Source organism: Diospyros lotus, chromosome 14 (genome assembly GCF_014633365.1).
Source record: "Diospyros lotus cultivar Yz01 chromosome 14, ASM1463336v1, whole genome shotgun sequence".
Classification (NCBI taxonomy): Eukaryota; Viridiplantae; Streptophyta; class Magnoliopsida; order Ericales; family Ebenaceae; genus Diospyros; species Diospyros lotus.
In genome coordinates, this window is record NC_068351.1 from 8,178,791 (window position 1) to 8,199,315 (window position 20,525).

Genomic DNA, 20,525 nt, shown 5'->3' on the forward strand with positions numbered 1-20,525 from the left:
GCTCCTCTTCTCCTAAGTTTCCAGGACTGATCACACACCAACTTGTTATATTGGAATTCTCTTCCCTGTTATGAGACACCATGCAGCATTATCTCTCAAGTACGTACTTATTCCATGACCATGCATGCTGGTAGGTAATTTGGGTTTAGTAGAGTTCCTTCTGTGGACATATAAATGAACTGATTTCTTCTGCAGCCCTCTGGATAATTTATGGGGGTAACTTGAGGAAACTAACTATATCCTCCAAGCAAGTATCAAAATGTACACAATTAACCAAACTAAGCTGGGACTAGGTGCATGTATACACATTCCACAGAACTGTTTTCCATTGAACAGATTTCAGTTTATTCTTCAGCCCCTCACATGAAGTTAACAAAACAAGAAGATACTAGTAGAAGACCAGGCATATTCTCTACTTAATGGAAATATTTTTATGTCATTGAATGCCATTGAATGCCAAGCCTGCAGCATCTCTGAATCCAAAAGTGCTAACTTTCTTGTGGTCAAGTGTGTTGAAACCGAGACTATAATCACACAAGAATCACTCAAGAAACTCACCGATTCAATAACAACAATGAATACTGAAAGTAGAACATAAAAACAGAATGTAAAAAAGGAGAAATCAAACCAGATTGCAGCACACACAATTTACCCTGGTTCATGCCATTTACATGGCACTACATCCAGCAATCCAAGAAGCAAACAATCCACTAGAAACAAGTCTGAAACCAGTACAAGAATTCCCCTCTTCCCTCTTCCTTTACTCTCGGATACAATACTCAACCGAAGCTAACAAGAACTTGAAACAACCAGCTCTTTCTCACGTCTCTCACTGTACCCGAACCCAAGGAATAAAGAATATGACTGATTGATGATGAAAACCGGCCTCCACACCCTTCTATATAAAGACTAAGGGAGGCGGGAATATCTAAGGGAGATAACTAACTTTACATAAAGTCTAAATTACCCTTACTAAAGCAATTAGATACACTTAAGTCCTATTAACTAACTGCTGCCACATCATCTTCAATTCTTTCTGGTTTCTTCAATAAATCCAGCTTTACTTTAGGCAAAACAGTAACAAAGTGCATTAACCAGTACATATGGATTCATAAAGGCATGCTTGTGATGCATCTCTTGGCTATTCATGAGTTTCAGTATTAGAGCTAGAAACTTTTACTACAACTAGACAAATTGTGATTCTTTATCTGATTACATCACTAACTGCTGGCCTATATTATGTCACAATTGTGGGTTAAATTGTAATTCTTTGTGTGAATACCTCACTAATTTCTGGCCCATATATGTTACAATTGTGGGTTTATCGTAAACTTTTTCTTGATAAGTAACATCAGCATATGGTGTATTATGACAAAGTGATGTTTATTTTTCAACTTGCCATTATTAAGGAACAATTACATGTTTTAGAGAACACTGCTTTTGGGAAATTTAATTTAACATCTTAAACAATTTGAAGTGCAGGTTTACGAGAATACAGAAGTTAAGAAAAGAGTTGCCTCCTTTAACCCTTATGGGAAATGGGTAAATGAAAACTTGCGATCTGTGAAGCCTGCGAACTTCCTCTCTGCAACAGTAATGGACAATGAAGCTATATTAAGACGCCAGCAGTAAGTGTTTGATTTCTTTAATAATTGCCAGATGCTGCAAACACATGCCGCTTCTCATTTTAGACAACAAGAATTGCTGGGTCTTCGTTTCTGAAAACTTGGGTTTTTCATAATTGTTCTTGATGTATCCTTCAGTTTTCCAGGACCCATCAAACATGGTGATAATAGGAAAGAAAAGGGGTGGCGAGTGTGAGTGTGTGTGTGAGGGAGGGAGGGAGGGTCCAAATGGTACCAAATTTCTCGAGTGACTACTGAACACAATTGGTGGTATAGGCATTGTCTATCAGCTAGATAGGCCAAATGTGCATATTGTGGAGTCCTATTCTGACCAGAGACTAATAATTAATTCTTACTAAGATGTGACATGTCAATCATGTGTATATTGTGTCGATTTAGTTGGGTTAATTGTTAGATTTATCCATCCTAATTGAACTGAAGCTTTTCTTGATAATTCAACTGTATATGTAGTTTGGTTATGACCAAAGGTTTGCTATGTTATGATCGTTGCAAAGTGTAGCATCTTAGAAGGTAATTTCTTATCCTTTAATGGGAACAGGGCATATGGCTACTCTAGTGAGGATGTCCAAATGGTCATTGAAACTATGGCTGCACAAGGAAAGGAGCCTACATTTTGCATGGGGGATGACATTCCCCTTGCAATATTGTCTCAGAGGTCACATATGCTTTATGATTATTTCAAGCAGCGGTTTGCTCAGGTTTGCAACTTTTAATTTTGTTTTAGATAAGACTTAATATTCTAATTGAATTGCTGTTTTTGTTTGTATATTGCCATTACAGTATGTGACGAGGTTTGATGGTCAAAATATAATGTCTTAGGATAATGCTTTTGGATTATTCTAGTGACATCCATGGGTTCATTTTTTTGTTGATATGTCAAAGGTGTGATTGATTTGTAGGTCAGATAGAGATACCAGCTTTGAATGATTCTAAATTTAAATGAATGAGATATCTAGCTGATAAGAGTGTTTTAAGGATTAGAAAGGAATAGATAATGTAAGAGGTCATGGCCTGGCTTGTCAAGATTTGTTCCAGGACTGTGGTGTGGGTTTGAATAATAGGAATTGGCCTTTTTGAAAAAGGTTAGGGGTAAGGCTGGTGATAAACCACCTATATAGATCCTACTTGTTGGCATGAATCTGGTGCTGTTGGTACAACCTTGGGAGGTATAGAGTAAATGAGGGAAGATAATTTGATGGAGAATGATAGCATTGACAAGGGTGACAGTATCCTGAAAGGGGGCATCAAAAATTAAAAAATTGTAATGGACGTGACATGAGGGAGCATGCAGTTACAGAGGCAGGATTTGAGGCCAGTGGGGTCAATATATTAAGGTTTAAAATATTATTAAAATAAAAATGAACTTCTATTAATTTTTACAAATACCATTAAGCATAACTATCAAATAAAATAAAGTAGCAACAAAATAACTATGCTTATTGTTGATTTTGGATAGAAAAACTCCTCACTTTATTATTCAGAGTGGACAAATTTATACATAAATGACAATTGCTTATGTGGTGACAGTTACACAAAAAAAACTGCCACTTAGAAAATAAATAATTGTATAATGAATGAAAAACTGTCCCTATAGTTTGCCTACCTACCTAACTGTCTCTATTTCTTGTACACAGTTTTCAACACGCCCCCTCAAGTTAGGTTGTAAATATTAAAGAAGCCCATCTTGGATCTTTATATCTTCAAACTAAGTCTTCGATAGGTAGTCTCCGGTAGATCCTTGGTATGTAGGAAATCCACCTTTAATTTTTCTTTTTATGAAGTGCCTGTCTATTTAGGTCACTTTGAACATGTCAAGTTACTGTCAATATTTTAGTTAGACAACTAAAATATTGGGTGTTTGAGAGGTCTCCTTGACAATGCCTTTGTTGTGTCTTTAGTATCGGAATACTTCTCCTTTGTGGCATTCTCTTGTGTGGCATTCTCTTGTGCCATCTTGTGGAGGATGAAATTTACTCCAACTTCATTAGTCATGGAATTGACAAGCCATGACATTACCATATTGTTTTCGGTCTTCCATGTCTTGTACTTCGAATTTGTTGAATTTGGTTTAGAGGTTTCACCATTAAGATAATCATCTTTTCCTCTGCTTCTTATGAACATCATAACCGAATGTCCATTAGAACTAGGAACAACGGGTACTTGAGAGGAAGAAGAAGAGATTGCTGTGGTGAAGGATGCCATTGGGACGATGGAGGAATTTTTTAATAAAAAATGCTCTGATACCATGTTGATTTTGGATAGAAAAACTTCTCACTTTATTATTCAAAGTGGACAAATTTATACATAAATGGTAACTGCTCATGTGGTGGAAGTTGCACAAAGAAAAAATTGCTACTTAGAAAATAAATAAATGTATAATGAATGAAAAATTGTCCCTATAGTTTGGCTAACTACCTAACTGTCTCTATTTCTTGTACATGATTTTCTATACTTATCATAACATTTTAAAGGTAAAAAATATTATTACAATTGCTTATGACAAGTTTTCATATTTTGAAAACGTTGTATAACCGTATTCTTATCAATATTATTAAATACAGTTTCAATATATGTAACCAACCAACCATTCATCGAAATATCTCCCATTCTATTATGCAATCTATTCTTGATCATTTTCATTGTAGAGAAAGCTCTTTCAATGCTTGTTGCAACTGATAAATTCACATAACTTCACAAGTAAATCTACAAGTGATAGGCAATATTTTTCTCTGCCTCAAGTAATTATACAAAGGGATAGACAATATATTCATCTGTCTCAACTACCTTCTTAGCAATCCCCAAAGGGTTGGCCTGCTGTTAAGAGGCGATAGTTGCCTCCTTCACAACCAGGGTTCAAACCTCCTAGAATGAGTCCATATACAGATTTTTGTGTGTTGTATAATGCACGTGATTATGAGCTATTGTGCATGTCCAATGAGTTATGTTACACGGTACACGCCCAATGGGTAGTGGCTTTGGGTTCTCATCTATAAAAAAAAAAAAATTCTCAGCCAGTGCAGCAATCCTTGTCTGAAAAAAAAAAATGACTTCTTAGCAAGTGCACCAATCCCAATTATATCTGGAAAATCAAGACTTGAGCACATTTCAAATATATGTTTCAAATTGATTGTCAAGCATAAGAAATTCCACTGCTAAAAAGTCAAGAGGATAAAATTGAGCAAGAAGAATCAACTTCTGCTTATCAAAAGCTGAGAATGAATCACTTGGCCTCACAAAGGAGAAACTCAGTGTTGATCCATCAAAACAATTATTAAGCTTCTGAAATTGCCTATCTATAATAACACTGCACAATTCAACTTGTCAATGATGTAAAATTGTAACATTTGTAGCTTTGCACCTTGATCTTTCAGGAAATACTCACATCATCCATTTTAGGAACCGTAATTTAATGTTTCTCACAAAAATGGATAAATCTCAACTAACAATCATCTCATTTTTAACTTACCATGGTCTTAATAATATCTTGATCTTTCCTCTGCAAAGCCTTTGACTTTTCATTTGTTCAATTCACTTTTTTCATAGTACAAAGTAAACACAAAATCAGAGGATTGGACTAATTGCATTATGTTCTTCCTTAATTACTTTTAGTAAATTTTTAATGAGTGGGGTTAAAACTTTTCATTTTTTTAGATGGGTCAAACTATAATTAACCTTAAATTTGACATATATATTATAAAGTAAAAAAAAAAATGGGGGGGGGGGGGGGAGGGGGTCAATTGACCCTATGGATTACATGTTATGTCTGCCCCTGCTCTTTCACATAATGCATTGCCACTGGACTACTATGTAAAAGTTGACCCAACACTTAGAGAACTGCCTGAACATCTAGATTATATAATTAATATAAAAATTGTGTTTAAGGAACAAGGTACATCGAGGTGTTTTTTTGATCCTTATTTCTACCCAGGTGAGTAAACCTCTACTAAGGTGCCGGGCATTTTCTTGAAAAACACATGCTTATAGCCAATGGACAAGTTATAGAAAAATGTGCCTCCTTACCTCAGTTTTAGGGGTTGACTAATAGGCCTTCTATGAGATGTTTGTGTAACATGTCTGTGTGGCAAATGTCAGAAAATGGTATTTAATAGTTGTGTTTAAATAAGTAAAGACTAAATAGGGCTGTTTAAAATCTGAAAGATGCTCGGAGGGACCATAATAGAGCACTGTACTGTAGCAAATATTCTGCAGAAGGGTGCTATGAGAACAATGTCTCCTGAAAAGTTAAGTGCTTTGTATCATGTACAGTAACTAGCTAAAAATTTATTTTTTGACTTGTGAAAGCAAAATAGTTTACACCAAGAATCTAGTTTTCTAGAAGAATATCTCCACTGATGGTGTATGATTTGAGTGACATTCTAAGGAAAAGTTTTCCTTGCTTATAGTTATAGTTTATCTGCTACCAGATATTGTCAATTCTCCAATGAACTTAGCTTTTAACATTGTTTTATTGTATCTTATCTCCTTAATGGTGTTGTGTATATTTTCCAGGTTACTAATCCAGCTATTGATCCTCTAAGAGAGGGCTTAGTAATGTCTCTTGAAGTCAACATTGGGAAGCGTAGGAATATATTAGAAGTTGGACCTGAGAATGCCTCTCAGGTTTGTTAACATTTTGATTTGTTCGAACTTGCTATAATTTACAGTGCACCGACAAGTTTGTAATCTATGCTTTATATAGTCTCAAATCCTTTCAAACCAGTCCCTTTCTTTCCTCTTTTTCTTGTAGCTCATAACTTGTGACTTGTATCAGGTTATCTTGTCTAGTCCTGTACTTAATGAAGGGGAACTTGAGTTGTTGCTGAAAGATCCCTATCTAAAGCCCCAAGTCATAAAAACATTTTTTGATATAAGAAGGGGCATTGAGGGTTCCTTGGAAAAGACACTAAATAATCTGTGCGAAGCTGCAGATGAAGCTGTAAGAAGCGGTTCCCAATTGCTTATTCTCTCTGACAGGTCTGATGAGCTGGTGAGTACCGTTCTATCTTCTGCATGCCATAATCTATATTTTCAATATGGGGAAGTTTGTGCATACTCTGTTGGCAATATCCAGTTTCTTGTAAATATTGGAGCTGTAAGCTCAATATGCATTCCAATTTTTGTTGTTTCTGATGTTGTATGAACTTTATGAACTATGTCAGGAATGCAATTGCATTTCATGATCTTCAGTCCTCATTGAAGGGTTTGGTTCAATTATTTTTATTTTTTTACTAGGATAGAACTATGCTAAATGAGGTCAAGGCTTTTAACAAAGTAGTCATCGCCATCATCATCACAAAAGCCTTAATCCCACTGGGTGAGTTGGCTTCACGAGTTCTAGCTATTAAATCATCTCTATCCATGACCATATTTTTTGTAAAGCCGTTGTATCTTTGTTAAGGGATTTTACGATTATATAAAATGTTGGAATTTGTCACTTTAAACATTTCGTCTCGAGCATCTGTGTAACTTCCTCAGTAATCTAGGCATGTACTTTTATACATCAATAGTTGCTCTAAATAGAAGAAGTAATGTCCATATTGAGGCTAGGACATGTTGGAGGGTAAAATTTAAGTAAGTTGGAGATGACAAAGTAAGACAGTTTGTGGTTTAACCAAATCATACCCCTTGATAGAGTGGAATGAGAAAAATGTATCCATGTAGCGGATAGCCAATTAGTTTGGGAGAACTGAGAAGTCTTATTCAACTTCAGTTATAGCTGAACCTGGGCACTTGGAACCAAAGTTATATTTCTTAGTTGGGTATTATCATAAAATGTTCAATTCCTTAATGTTGTTATCTCCCAAGTTTATACTTTCAACTTCTTGTAGTTTGTCGAATGCGACCAAGCTGATAGTGTTCTTATTTCGTGCTACTCAGCTTTGTACCTTTTATATTCTCTCACATTTTCTTTTCTAATATAGTGGTGTAGTTATTGAATAATTTGTAATCTTATTTTTGTGCAGGAACCTACTCGGCCTGCTGTTCCAATTCTCCTCGCTGTAGGTGCTGTTCACCAGCATTTGATTCACAATGGTTTGAGAATGTCTGCTTCCATTATAGCAGACACTGCTCAGTGCTTCAGTACTCATCAATTTGCTTGTTTGATTGGATATGGTGCAAGGTTATATGCTTATCTATGATTATGATGCTTTCAAACTTCTATATTAGTGTTAAAAATGTGTCCTTTTTGTTGTATGTGTTGGATAATTACCTGTTCTTTCTATGTGCATTGCTCTTTATCTTAGATTTGTTTTGAAGATAAAATATATTCAGTTCTTAAGTTGTCATCTTTGTTTCCTGCTTTTGTTTTTGCTTTTTGTTCACTCCTTGGTTCAAGCCTTTATTCTGACCTTTATATATTTTTAGTTTTCTCATATGTTCTATAACCCTAAGGATACTGCACTCTCTTGACTGGATATATGTCCACTTCATTACTTGTTTGAATAGAAAAACAATTGATTGTTGATGAATAACAACAGCAAATAAATATCAGGCCCTAATCTCACTATGTGTGGTCACGCTCCAATGAGTGGCATTATGCATCCACTTAGTAATGGTCATGGATTGGCTCCAATACTAAGGCATAGGTCATCGCCTGAAAATGCTAGTTGAAGGTGACTCTTAGGTTCATGGGATCAAGTAATATACTCAAAACCTCTTTGATAAGCCATTGATGTAGTTTTGGGCCATGGCATTCTAGGATGTTGGAATGTGTATCCAAATAGTTTTATGTGGGTGCAGGGACACATGAATTATTAAACATAAAGTGCATATCATAATATTTAAAAATAAAGTGATATTAATGGGTAGCGGCAATGTGGCTTGAACTGTGAGATTTTAAGATAGCGCAGAAACGAACAAGGAGCAAAAACGAACAAGGAGAGTTGAGAGAGAAAACAAATGTATATTGTACAGCCGATTACAGGAATGAAAACTACATATCATGTAAAATTAAACAATTGAGCTATTTATATAAATAGCTCAACATACACGGAAAGCAAATAGCTTAAAACAAAGGAAAGACAACACCATACAACTATATAACTAACAACTGAAACAACTTAAACTGCCTCAAGTATTTAACACTTCCACACTCCCCTTCAATTTAGGCTCCGATTCCTTTAACATTCTTGCACTTGTCTTTACTTCTAAGCAACCTGGTATCTTTGTGAGGCCTAACTTCTTGCATAGCAGTTCAAAGTGATCTCTGGACAGCCCCTTAGTAAACACATCAGCAACTTGCTCAGCAGTAGGAACATACCTGATTTCCACCTCACCATTTTCTACTTTTTCATGCACAAAATGAACATCAACACCAATATGTTTCGTATGAGAATGATACACTGGATTTTCTGCCATGCTTTTGGCAGCTAGATTGTCACACCACACAATGGGAGTATTTACACATGGATAACCCAACTCCACCAGTAATTGCTTAAGCCATAAAACCTTAGTCACTTCCAAGGCAATTGCGTGGTACTCTGCCTCCCCAACAGATCTAGCCACAACTGATTGCTTCTTAGATCCCCACACAATCAAGTTTGGACCAATGTAGACATAGTAACCACTGGTGGATCGACGAGTAACCGGCAACTAGCGTGGTCTGCATTAGTGTAGACCACTAAAGAGAGATCTTTTGGTGAGGAAGTAAACACTAACCCCAGACCAATCGTGCCCTTAATATACCTCAACAACCTCTTACACGCTAGCCAATGTTGCATTTTAAGAGTTGCCATAAACTGGCTCAACTTATTCATAGTGTAAGCAATATCAGGGCGAGTGTAGGTGAGATATTGTAGTGAGTTAATCAGTGTGCGATACAAACTAGGCTGAGAAAACAGTTCTCCATCATCAATCAAATAAGTTCCAGCAGCCATAAGAGAACTACAGGGCTTACAGTCTTGCATTGATGCTTTACTCAACAAATCTCGGATGTATTTGGATTGATTAAGATAAAGACCAGTGTGATCTCTATATGCTTCAAACCCCAAAAAATAATTCACTGCTCCTAGAGTCTTTAGTGCAAACACACGACCAAGATCTGCTATACAAGCATGCGAAGCGGCTGAACTAGAGCCAGTAATCAGGATGTCATCAACATAAACCAATACAAACAACACATGATCAACAACTCGTTTGATGAACAAGGAGGCATCAGACATTGATCGAACAAAGCCCCAACACTGAACTGTTGATTTCAGCTTAGTGTACCAGGCTTGAGGAGCCTGCTTTAGACCATAAAGTGATTTCATGAGCTAACAAACATGCTGAGGAAACTGAGAACTCACAAACCCCTCAGGCTGGACCATATACACAGTCTCACTCCAATCACCATTGAGAAACGCATTATTCACGTCTACTTGCTATATTTCCCAACCAAACTGAGCAACCAATTAAAACAAGACGTGAATAGTGGGAGCCTTAACCACAGGGCTGAACGTGTCACCATAATCAACTCCTGGGTTTTGAAGAAACCCCTTTGCCACTAACCGAGCCTTATACTTAAGGATGGACCCATCGGAATTATACTTAATCCGGAAAATCCACTTATTCCCAATCAGATTCATGTCACTGGAAAAAGGTACCAACACCCAGGTATGATTCCTCTCCAGGCCCGATACTCATCCACCATAGCCTTAACCCATCGTGAATCTAAAAGAGCTTCACTCACTGAACTAGGTTTAAGAGACCTCACTAAGGCGTGTGGAGGAGACAGGGCAACAGACTTGGCTTGAATTCTGGTGAGCATAGGGTGAATAGAGGGTGCTGGGATAGGCTTACCAGGTTTGGGCTTAGAAGCAACAGGTTGAGCAATAGGCATAGGCACGCCAGAGGTAGGAGATGTGTCTGATAAAGATGTGCAACAAGATGGCACAAAAGGAGAATTCGGGAATCCTAAGGACACGAACTGAGTTGCTCTAGGACAAAACAAAGAAGACGAAGAAGAAGAGACAATAGGATGAAGAAAGGCAGTGGAATGACCTCGTGAACTTAGGATGAAGAGGAGGAAGTAGAAAACAACTGAAGAAATGGAAATTCAGAAGGATTAAACTCAACATTGGGAGAGACATAAATTTTGCCTGAAGGATGGAGACACCGATACCCAGCTTGGTTTTGACTGTAGCCAAGAAAGACACATTTGGTAGAATGGAGATCGAATTTATGTTTGTTATAGGGTCGTAAAAGAGGAAAGCAAGTGCAACCAAATGGTTGCAACAAGCTGTAGTTAGGGGTGCTATTATATAATCTTTCAAAAGGAATTTGAAACTATATTGTATGAAGAGGGAAGCAAATTTATAAGATGCACAGCTGTCTGAAAAGACTCAACCCAAAACTTTAAGGGTAGATAAGCATAAGACAACATTGTAAGGCCCATTTCAGCAATATGTCGATGCTTCGTTTCCACCACACCATTCTGTTGATGAGTGTGAGGACAAGTAAATCTAGATTGAATTCCATGAGATTGAAGATAAGGGACAAAAGACTAAAATACCCCCCCCCCCCCCCCCCCCCCCCCCCCCATTATCAGTTTGCAACGCACAAAGCTTTGTTTTATATTGAATTTCAGCAAGTTTGTGGAATATCATGAATGCTGACAAAGCATCGGATTTTAGTCTAAGAGGATAGAACCATGTATAACGTCCACAAATATAACATAATACCGAAAACCCTCTGTGGACCATACAGGGGCAAGACCCCAAAGATTTGAATAGATCAGTTCAAGAGGTGCTTTAATTGTGATATCATGCCTTGAAAATGAAAGTTGACTTAGTTTTCCAACTTTACAAGCATCACAAAAAGACAAATCAATAATAGAATATGGTAATCCAATTTTATTCAGCACCAAACGTAACACATGTAGAGAGGGATGACCTAAGTGATCATGCCATTATTTACATACAACTATTCTGGGTGTAATCTGAGCCACAGTTACAGACTTAGACATCTCATGACTAAATGAGCACTATCTATTACACTGTTGACTAGTACAATTATTATCACTAGTACAAGAAGAAAGGTAAGACACTAAAGGAACTAAAATGCATGCTAGAGTATGGGCAGACTTGCTATCAACAGCAGACTTAGAAGCTGGTTCCAGCCAATATAGCCCATCCTTAAGGTGTCCCTGGAGCAGCACTCGTTCGGTAATTTTGTCCTTGATAAAACAAACATTAGAGTGAAATTCAGTTATCACATTATGTTCTCGAGTAAGCTGAGACACAATAAGTAGATTTTTCTTCATACTTGGAATATGAAGAATGTTTGGAACACACAAAACAGAATTTGAGTGAGGTAAAGTTTGTAAGAACCTGTGTCGACTTGTGTTATAGGTAATTGCTTACCATTGCCTATAGTAACTGTATCCCCACCATAATATGGAGAGTGTACCGACAGATTGTTCAGACTCAAGGTAATATGATTCGTGGCATTGGAATCCACGAACCAGGACTAGTCTGGAAGAGATGATGGTGAAGTAAATTGGTCAGAAGGCTGCAAAATAGATTTAGAAGGGTTACCATAGTGGGAACCCTAGGTTGAACCATAGTCAGGCATGAAAGCTCCGTTAGAGTCACTAAAGGAGGCCACATAAGCACAGGCATCCAATTGAGGAACATAAGCACGAGCATCCACTTGAGGAACACTCCCGTTACCTCATTGAGATCTGCCATTATTATAACCAGTCACTCTTTGAAAATTCTTATCAAACCGGTAGTAGCATCGATCTGCAAAGTGACCAGCCTTGCCACACAATTGACAGTAGACACGTCTGTTGGAGTTTCTGCCACGACCTCTACCGCCTCTAAAACCAGTGCCACCTCCTCAATTAACAAATCCTCCTCTATTATTACTAGATTCTCCACTGCTCTGAGCAGTATAGTATGACGCCACATTCGCACTCAAAGGTGCAGAAACATCAAAATTAAGTGTCCTTAGAGGCTGATTCTTAGCAAACAATCGTTGTTCGTGCATCAGTAGTAGATATTGGACCTTCTCTAAGTCTATGTCGTTCATTTGATAGGTTATGAGACTCACAACAGTCTCATAATCCTGATCTAAACCATTTAGAATGGCTAGCAGTAATTCATTTTCATTTACAGGTTCTCCTATGGCTGCAAGTGCGTGGCCTATGATTTTGATCTTCAAAACATAGTCATTAATAGACATACTATCCTTCTTAATAGAACGTAATTTCTGTTTAAGTTGAAAAGATTTTGCTAGTGTCTGCCTAGCATATAAATTCTCCAACAAAATCCTTACCTCAGCTGATGATTCTAAGTGTATCACCTGAGCGAGCACCTCTTCACTGATTGTGGAAAACAACCAGCCGATCAAGAGTTGATCAGAATGGAGCCAATTCATGTACTCCGGAGTCACCACAGTCTCACCGTCAGGAGCAGTCACATTCTTCGGAGGAGTTGTCTTGTTCAAAAACGAAACAAGATCGAAGGTGCAAACAATGGCGAGAATTTGCGCCTTCCAAAAGATGTTATTTCTCGTGTTCAATTTCAGAGGAATATAGCTAAAAGCCTTCGCAACTGCAGAAAAATCAGATTGTAAGGTAACTAAAGACTTGAGTTAGATTGACAAGGAGGAGGAGGAGAAGAAGCGGAGCCAACAATTCAATCGGAAGCCATTAGTGTGGGTTTGATACCATGTGAGATTTTAAGATAGGGTAGAAATGAACAAGGAGCAGAAACAAACAAGGAGAGTAGAGAGAAAAAACAAATGTATATTGTACAGCCGATCACAAGAATGAGAACTACATATCATGTAAAATAAACAGTTGAGCTATTTATATAAATAGCTCAACCTACACGGAAAGCAAACAGCATAAAACAAAGGAAAGGCAACACCATACAACTATATAACTAACAACTGAAACAACTTGAACTGCCTCAAGTATTTAACACTTCCACATAAACTAAAAGAAATTTAGATGAAAAATTATTATTTCTATATCATCCTCATCTCAGCAAATGTGGGCTTCTTTTTCTTCAAATTTTACTAGAAATGTGTGGATCCAATTGTCTAATTTAGGTTCTGGTGTTGGACGCATGTTTCATACCCTTACCCTTGTCACAATAGTCCTCACTGGTTCACAAGGTGGAATAAAAATGTACAAATGATGCTTAAATTGGATCTTTCATTTTTCATCTTTGTCTGTGTTTAAGATCCAAAGTGCTTATAATTGAAGGATTCGGTGCCTGGCTTCGATACTGGCAGAAACATATTCCAACTAATATAAATGATTCTGAATCCTCTGCTCTTCCATGCTTGTTTAGAACTTTGAATGGAGAGGATCTTATATATGTTGTTATCATGTGATTTTGTTTTTCCTACATTTTCAGCTGTGTTTGTCCTTTCAGCTAGGTTCTTGCACCAGTAAGAATGGTGAAAAATTTTGCATAACAAAATTAATTGCATTAAGCATTGTCATCCTGGTATGTGCTTCACTTTCTTTGGCAATTGCTTTCAGTGCTGTATGTCCGTACTTGGCATTGGAAACATGCAGACAATGGCGTTTGAGCAATAAAACCGTCAATTTGATGCGCAATGGGAAGATGCCCACTGTTACAATCGAGCAGGCTCAGAAGAACTTCTGCAAGGTCTGTGCACTGGATCTGGAAGGAATGTTGTTGTGTTATATATAGTACTGTGACATTCTTTTCATCATTAATAGTGTCTATTTAGGTATATTTACAGATTGATTCCCTGTAATGAATTATTGTTCTGGTTTTTGGTATGTACTTGGTGCTTACTTGATGATTCTTTTTTTTGCTTCCAAAAGATGGGCCTTACCTATCTATATTTTGGGGTGCTATACTCCTCTTTAGTCAAACTTCTTTCATTAAAGAATGAAAAAAACTTTGCCAGTTGTAATTCATAGATAGCCGGACAGTGATGTTATTACTAAGTTTTTCAAAGACATTTGCGTGGGAGCAGAAAAATTTATAAATATCTTTCTTTGTACTGGCCTATGACTTAAGATTCTAATTTGTTTTTCCAAAAATGTAATTATCTGCTTTTTTTTTTTACATTTTTGATAGAATCTGTATGTAATTAGGGATTTTTACTGGCTGCTCGCCTTAGATAACATTTGTTGGTATTCACTCATCGTGTTGAAGGTAATTAATGATTGTAACTATGTTTCAGGCTGTTAAATCCGGTCTACTAAAAATTCTCTCAAAAATGGGCATCTCATTGCTTTCCAGGTATGTCTCTCAATTCTTGTTTTCATTTTTGAATAGCCACCTCATGCAACTTAAATATTTCTCTTTTGGCTCCATTGACAGGGCTCACTGACATATTTTTTGAATTTAGTTATTGTGGTGCACAGATATTTGAAATTTATGGATTAGGAAAGGACATTGTTGATATTGCATTTTGTGGAAGTGTATCTAGTATTGGTGGATTAACTTTTGATGAGGTAAGAACTGTAACTAAAATGATAACTTTGTCTGTGACTTTGTTATATTCCATATCTGCTTTCATATTTAACAAACTTAAGGTGTATTGGTGCTAAAAACTTTTCATTTTTGATCAGATTGGAGTATATCTCTTGTTTATAGTCTTTATCATCTTTAGTTTTGCACTTGACTGAGTACAAAAAAATGCTTCACTTGTAAATGTTCAATGGATCTGTTCCATTTTATGTTCATTTTTATTTTACCTCTTGAATGGGGACATAGACTTAGTTTCTTGTGGTCACATGAAATGTTGTTAAAAACTGAAATTATACTGAAGCATTAATGTAGAAAAGATCTAGATCCATTGTATTGTACCAGAGACTAAAGTGTAGAAGAATTTTCCCATTTAACTGGTGAACTAGGAACCGAGAATATCGATCTTCCATGTGTTTTTATCATTTATATCTTTGATTATGGAAATCTATTAGTACTCAAATTTGAATAATTTTGAAGTTCTTCCTTTATCACCTGCAAATGTAACTAACTTTGTATACAAGGGATGACTTATCCATTGACATATAGCTGAATGTGTAGTGAGTCTGTCCTGGTGGTTAGTTTGATTACTTGCATTGTAGCTTTGGATTGAAGGTTTTCTTTTTCAATTGCTCTGTTTATTAAATACAGAGATCTTCCAAAGGAACTCAACAAAGTATGCTGGATACATAGACTGGCTTGGATATTTTATGACTTGCAATATACTGGCACTTTTAACCTTATGGCTAAAATTAGTAGGCTACTAGAAATATTTAGTTTGCTGCCAGAAAGTTTGGTGATGACGTCTATGTCAGAATTGCAATCTTACTCTGTCATAACTTTGATGGCATTTCATTATGCTGCTATTGTACTGTGGATCTTTTAGACCTTCAGTAATTTTAGGAATGTGACATCTTTATCGTCTGTGCAGCTTGCAAGGGAGACTTTATCATTTTGGGTGAAGGCTTTCTCTGAGGATACAGCTAAAAGGCTAGAAAATTTTGGGTTTATACAGTTCAGGCCTGGAGGTGAACTTATGTTAATAAGCATATTCATATTTTCTCCAAACTTTGTCGGTTATATATAGTAAATCTATGTTTAAATTTCATATGTTTTCTAGACATTGACACTTGAATGAAATTGTGGGACAAACTGATTGGATGAGGGTGTTATTTATCTAGGTTGAGCTGCATAGAATATTTAATGCATGACTAATAATCTCTACCACATGCCTAAGTGTATTCTTGCTCCCTTACCCATACTCTCAAGGTATTTTTTTAAACCCCCCCTCCCATCTCCATGCTCATAGGGTAATGGGTACCTGATGGGTACCCATATGCCCAACATAAATCATTCTGATGGATTTATATTCGTAGTTTAAATAACTTCACAACAATTTGGTAATAAAGGAATCTTACATTAGTGCAAGCAAAAAGCTAAAAAGTAACAATGCAATATTTTGAATTGTTCCAATATATTCAGTAATAAAAAAATAGCACCTTCATTTGTTAATGGCAAGGGTGAGAGGCAAGAGAGATCATAACTAGGTTAGGTTTCAAGTTTGTGAGAATATGTCTGATTTTGGAATTTTTTTAATTATAGGAATTATAATATATAATTGTTATAATTGGGAGCACTGGCAACCTTGTAATCCTCTAAGAAACCGATCAAACACCCCTCACAATCACTCCCAACTCACCCGGCCAACATACAGCCAACATACAACCAACACAACAGTCAATAAAGAACAGAAATAAAAGTATAAACAAAACAAGAAAGACAATCAAACCACATGAGGAAACATCGGTTTTTATCCTGGTTCATGCCATGTGAATGACACTACATCCAGCTTTGAAACCACCTTCGAGAGCAATCTTTATTTACAAGAATTCGATCAGTACAGCAGTAGCCCTTCTCTAACTTCTATTCTCTAGCGCCTCAATTATTTTCCCCCAAGATTACAAAGCTAACAGCGCCTAGTGTTTATGTCAAAAACAATTAGCACTTGCAAACCATAGAATGAGAAAAAATCTACTGCACACACACTCCTTGCCCTCTATTTATAGTGTAGGGTAGATATTCCCATGAAGACATAAATATATTTACAGTTTAAACCCCCAACTATCACTAATTACAGATTGTGATATAAACTTCTATTTAATTCTTCATTGACCCTTAAGTGCATTGCTTTCACTGACCTTCTTATGACAACACTTTAACAATAATTAGATAAAATAATATATATATATATATATATTATATCAAGATAGGGTAGGGGTAGGGGAACCTATCCCCACCACCCTACCCGTGGCTGGTGAGTATTTTAAATACTTTACCCATTCCATCCCCATTGGTATTTTTTGATACCTAAATCCTCCATGTCAGGTTTTGGTGGGTACCCACAAGGTACGGTACCCATTGCCATCGCTACCTCCATAGTGAAATTGTTCATTGACTAACTACAAAGTCTGTTGTTTTTTCATAAACCTAAACTAAGCTCATAAACCTAGACTAAGCCCATGTCACTTAGGTTCTTGGTAAAGATAATGGTGTTACCTATTGAGTTGGATATGGCGCCAGTACTTCTATATTTAACTGTTTGATTCAATATGCCTCTTTTTTTTTTGCTAGGCCCTCAGTGTGCCAATTCAGAAATGGTGAATTTAGCATTTGAAAACAATCCGAAATCTTTTCCATATTTATTTCCTCAAAGTTTTCCTTATGCAAGGAAAATCAAATATTATGCACTAAAACTAAGGGAGAGTAGATATTTGGCATGGAAATCATAAACAAATTGGCCACCATCCTCTAGAAGTGTGTTCTTCCAAGATTAGTTTAAAGAGGAACTAGACCATGTTTCCCTTTGTGTATGTCTTGCATTTTAATAATGTAATTCATATGAATCTAGTCCTATCGTAACACATTTCCATTTTGAAACATGTGAATATTATTCCATTTCTATTCCTTGTTCTGAAACAATCCAGTGCACCAAGGAACATTGGTTTGACTTTTTGATGAATAAAATTCTCATTCTTTATAGAATGTGTTATAGTCAAAGTTAACTTTCACAATGGGAATATTTTGGACTTGTAAGTATTTATCTAGTTGAAGATAATGATGTTCTCAAAATATTAGACTTTACAACTTTCTCCTATGTCATTTTTGAAGTTTGAAATGTCTTATTTAGTTTTACTGATCTTAGAGAAGGAAATGGGGAGAAACTAGATTTTGGTTGGACAACTAGGAGTCATAGACCACTATAATCTCACTAGGAGGGGCTGTCATAGAGTGTCCTAATTTTGAACCTGTTTAGGCTGGCCAATTTTTCCAGGAATTGGTAATGAGTATTTCCACCTTGGTCCCAAAGGTTGTGTTTGGTCTCTACCATTTGGGCGAATTTCTGCCTCCGAAGGTTGACTTATTGGCAGCTTTTTTTGTGTTACTTCAGGACTTTTTCCTGAGCAGGCAGTATGAAGATAGCTGAGTTTACTGATCATTGCCGAATGGCTACTTTTATGTGAGATTGTTCTAACACACAGTCACAGATCTTTCTTTGCTTCGGAAAGTTATTTGGAGGTCAATTGACCTGTCATTTTCAATTACATTGCTCCTTTTCTAGGGATATCTGGAGCTTCTTTCACAATTTTGGTGTTCACTGGATCATGCCAGCTTCAATGTTGGATTAAGTGATTAACTATTCTCATCCTCTTTCTTGAGCTCAGCAATACATGTGGCTGCTGGTTCCTTTTATTATTTATTTATTATTATTATCTTGGTGATGCACCAGAGTGAAATAGGAGAGCCTTTGAGGTCATTGAAGAGTTGACCTTTTCCCTTAAGGGCCAAAATTCTTATCTCTTTTGCTCATTTCTTGATGAGCCATTTTGAGGTTTATCTTTTTTGTTTTACCTTTGTTTTGTTTTTTCTTGTTTTTTGGATTCATACCCTTTAGGTGATTTGTTATTTATCTATCAATAAAAAAGAAAAAAATATCCTCTGTTATTATCTATTGTTTTCTTATTACAAAAGAGTACAAACTTGTCAAGTTCTGGCCAGAAAGGAATTTCATACTAATGGATATAAATAGTGAAAAGGAAGAGAACACTCATCCAGTTGTATTCAAGTCGGCACAATGCGGGTAACTCTAGTTTGGATAGGGGGAATTGCACCTTTTGTGATTACAGGGCCTTATAGAATGAATTGTGGAGGGAATGAGGGTCAGGAAGATTTCTGAAGCTGACTGCCTCTGATGTAGGTTATGGAGGAAGGTGCTATTTTGGGATGATTCCTTGTGTGGCCAGATGCTTTTGATGAGGACTTCCTGGAGTTATTTAGTGTTGCAGTTCATTCCAATTATCTGATAGCATACTGTTGCTCTCTCTCTCTCTCTCTCTCTTCCTCTCTCTCTCTCTCTCTCGTTCATATCGGGATCAGAATCAAGTTCTGAAGGTATTTGCAGGATGGAAATAATGAATAAATAAATAGATTATTTGAGAGGCTTCAGGATGGTTCAGTCCAGCAAGCGTTATAATGTGCATTGTGGAAAGGTCCTTCAATGGTTTATTCTCTATGTTGTCTTTCTTTTGAAAGCTCGTGGTTGGCATTCTATCCATTGGAAAAGGGTTTGGAGAGACGGTACATGACCAAAGGGAGCATTCTATCTATGGGTTGGATGGTGTGGGGCTATTATTGCAGTTGAGAATTTGAGGGGAAGGCAAAAGATCTTGCCTTCTTGATGCTTGCTTTGTTAGAAATTAAACTTAATTTTTATAGTTATTGTTAAAATCGAACATTGATATTGCCCAATATACTCACTCAATCCTCACCGAATCAATCACAACACAAATATAAAACAGAAAGTAAATAATTCACAGAATTGAAAGAGAACAGAAATTCAAACCACAAGATGATGCATGTTGATTTACCCTGTTTCATGTCATAGAAATGACACTACATCCAGCATTCCAACAAAGAGAACAATCCACTAAGAACTTCAGAAATCAGTATAAGAATCACTCACTTGCCTTCTCTTATCTCTCGATTACAATACTCACAAAAAGACTCCAAGAACTTTTCTATATCACAACTCTCTCTCTTTTCTTATTGCACTCGAACAAGAGAATGGAATGATAAAAATGATTGATGATCATAACATGTCCCCTTGCCCTCCTATTTATAAACTAAAAGGGTGGACCTTCCTAAGGGAGATAACCGACTATTACAAAGTATGGTTCATGTCATAGAAATGATTTACCCTGGTTCATCCTCATAATCTCTCCTGATTTCCTCTAAACTTCCAGCACATTAACTCGGGAAAAACATCAACAGTTATGGGAAGTTATGGTCAGTTTTTGGGAGTTATGTCAGGTTTTTATTGTTGTTGTCTAGGAAGACCTATATATATAGGATGTATCTCTTCCGATGATGGATAAAAGAG

The 20,525-nt window shown here is 36.6% G+C and overlaps 1 protein-coding gene across 1 annotated transcript in view; it reads left to right on the forward strand.

The window, feature by feature from the left end:
- The window catches only part of LOC127790812 (ferredoxin-dependent glutamate synthase, chloroplastic), a 76,575-nt gene that overhangs the window by 34,991 nt on the left and 21,059 nt on the right, over window positions 1-20,525 (forward strand). The window contains exons 9-17 of the mRNA XM_052320507.1: window positions 1,483-1,628; window positions 2,185-2,344; window positions 6,156-6,266; window positions 6,418-6,633; window positions 7,610-7,767; window positions 14,125-14,254; window positions 14,802-14,860; window positions 14,970-15,075; window positions 16,020-16,116. Coding sequence (XP_052176467.1) covers window positions 1,483-1,628; window positions 2,185-2,344; window positions 6,156-6,266; window positions 6,418-6,633; window positions 7,610-7,767; window positions 14,125-14,254; window positions 14,802-14,860; window positions 14,970-15,075; window positions 16,020-16,116 — 1,183 coding nt within the window. The remainder of the gene's footprint in view (window positions 1-1,482; window positions 1,629-2,184; window positions 2,345-6,155; window positions 6,267-6,417; window positions 6,634-7,609; window positions 7,768-14,124; window positions 14,255-14,801; window positions 14,861-14,969; window positions 15,076-16,019; window positions 16,117-20,525) is intronic.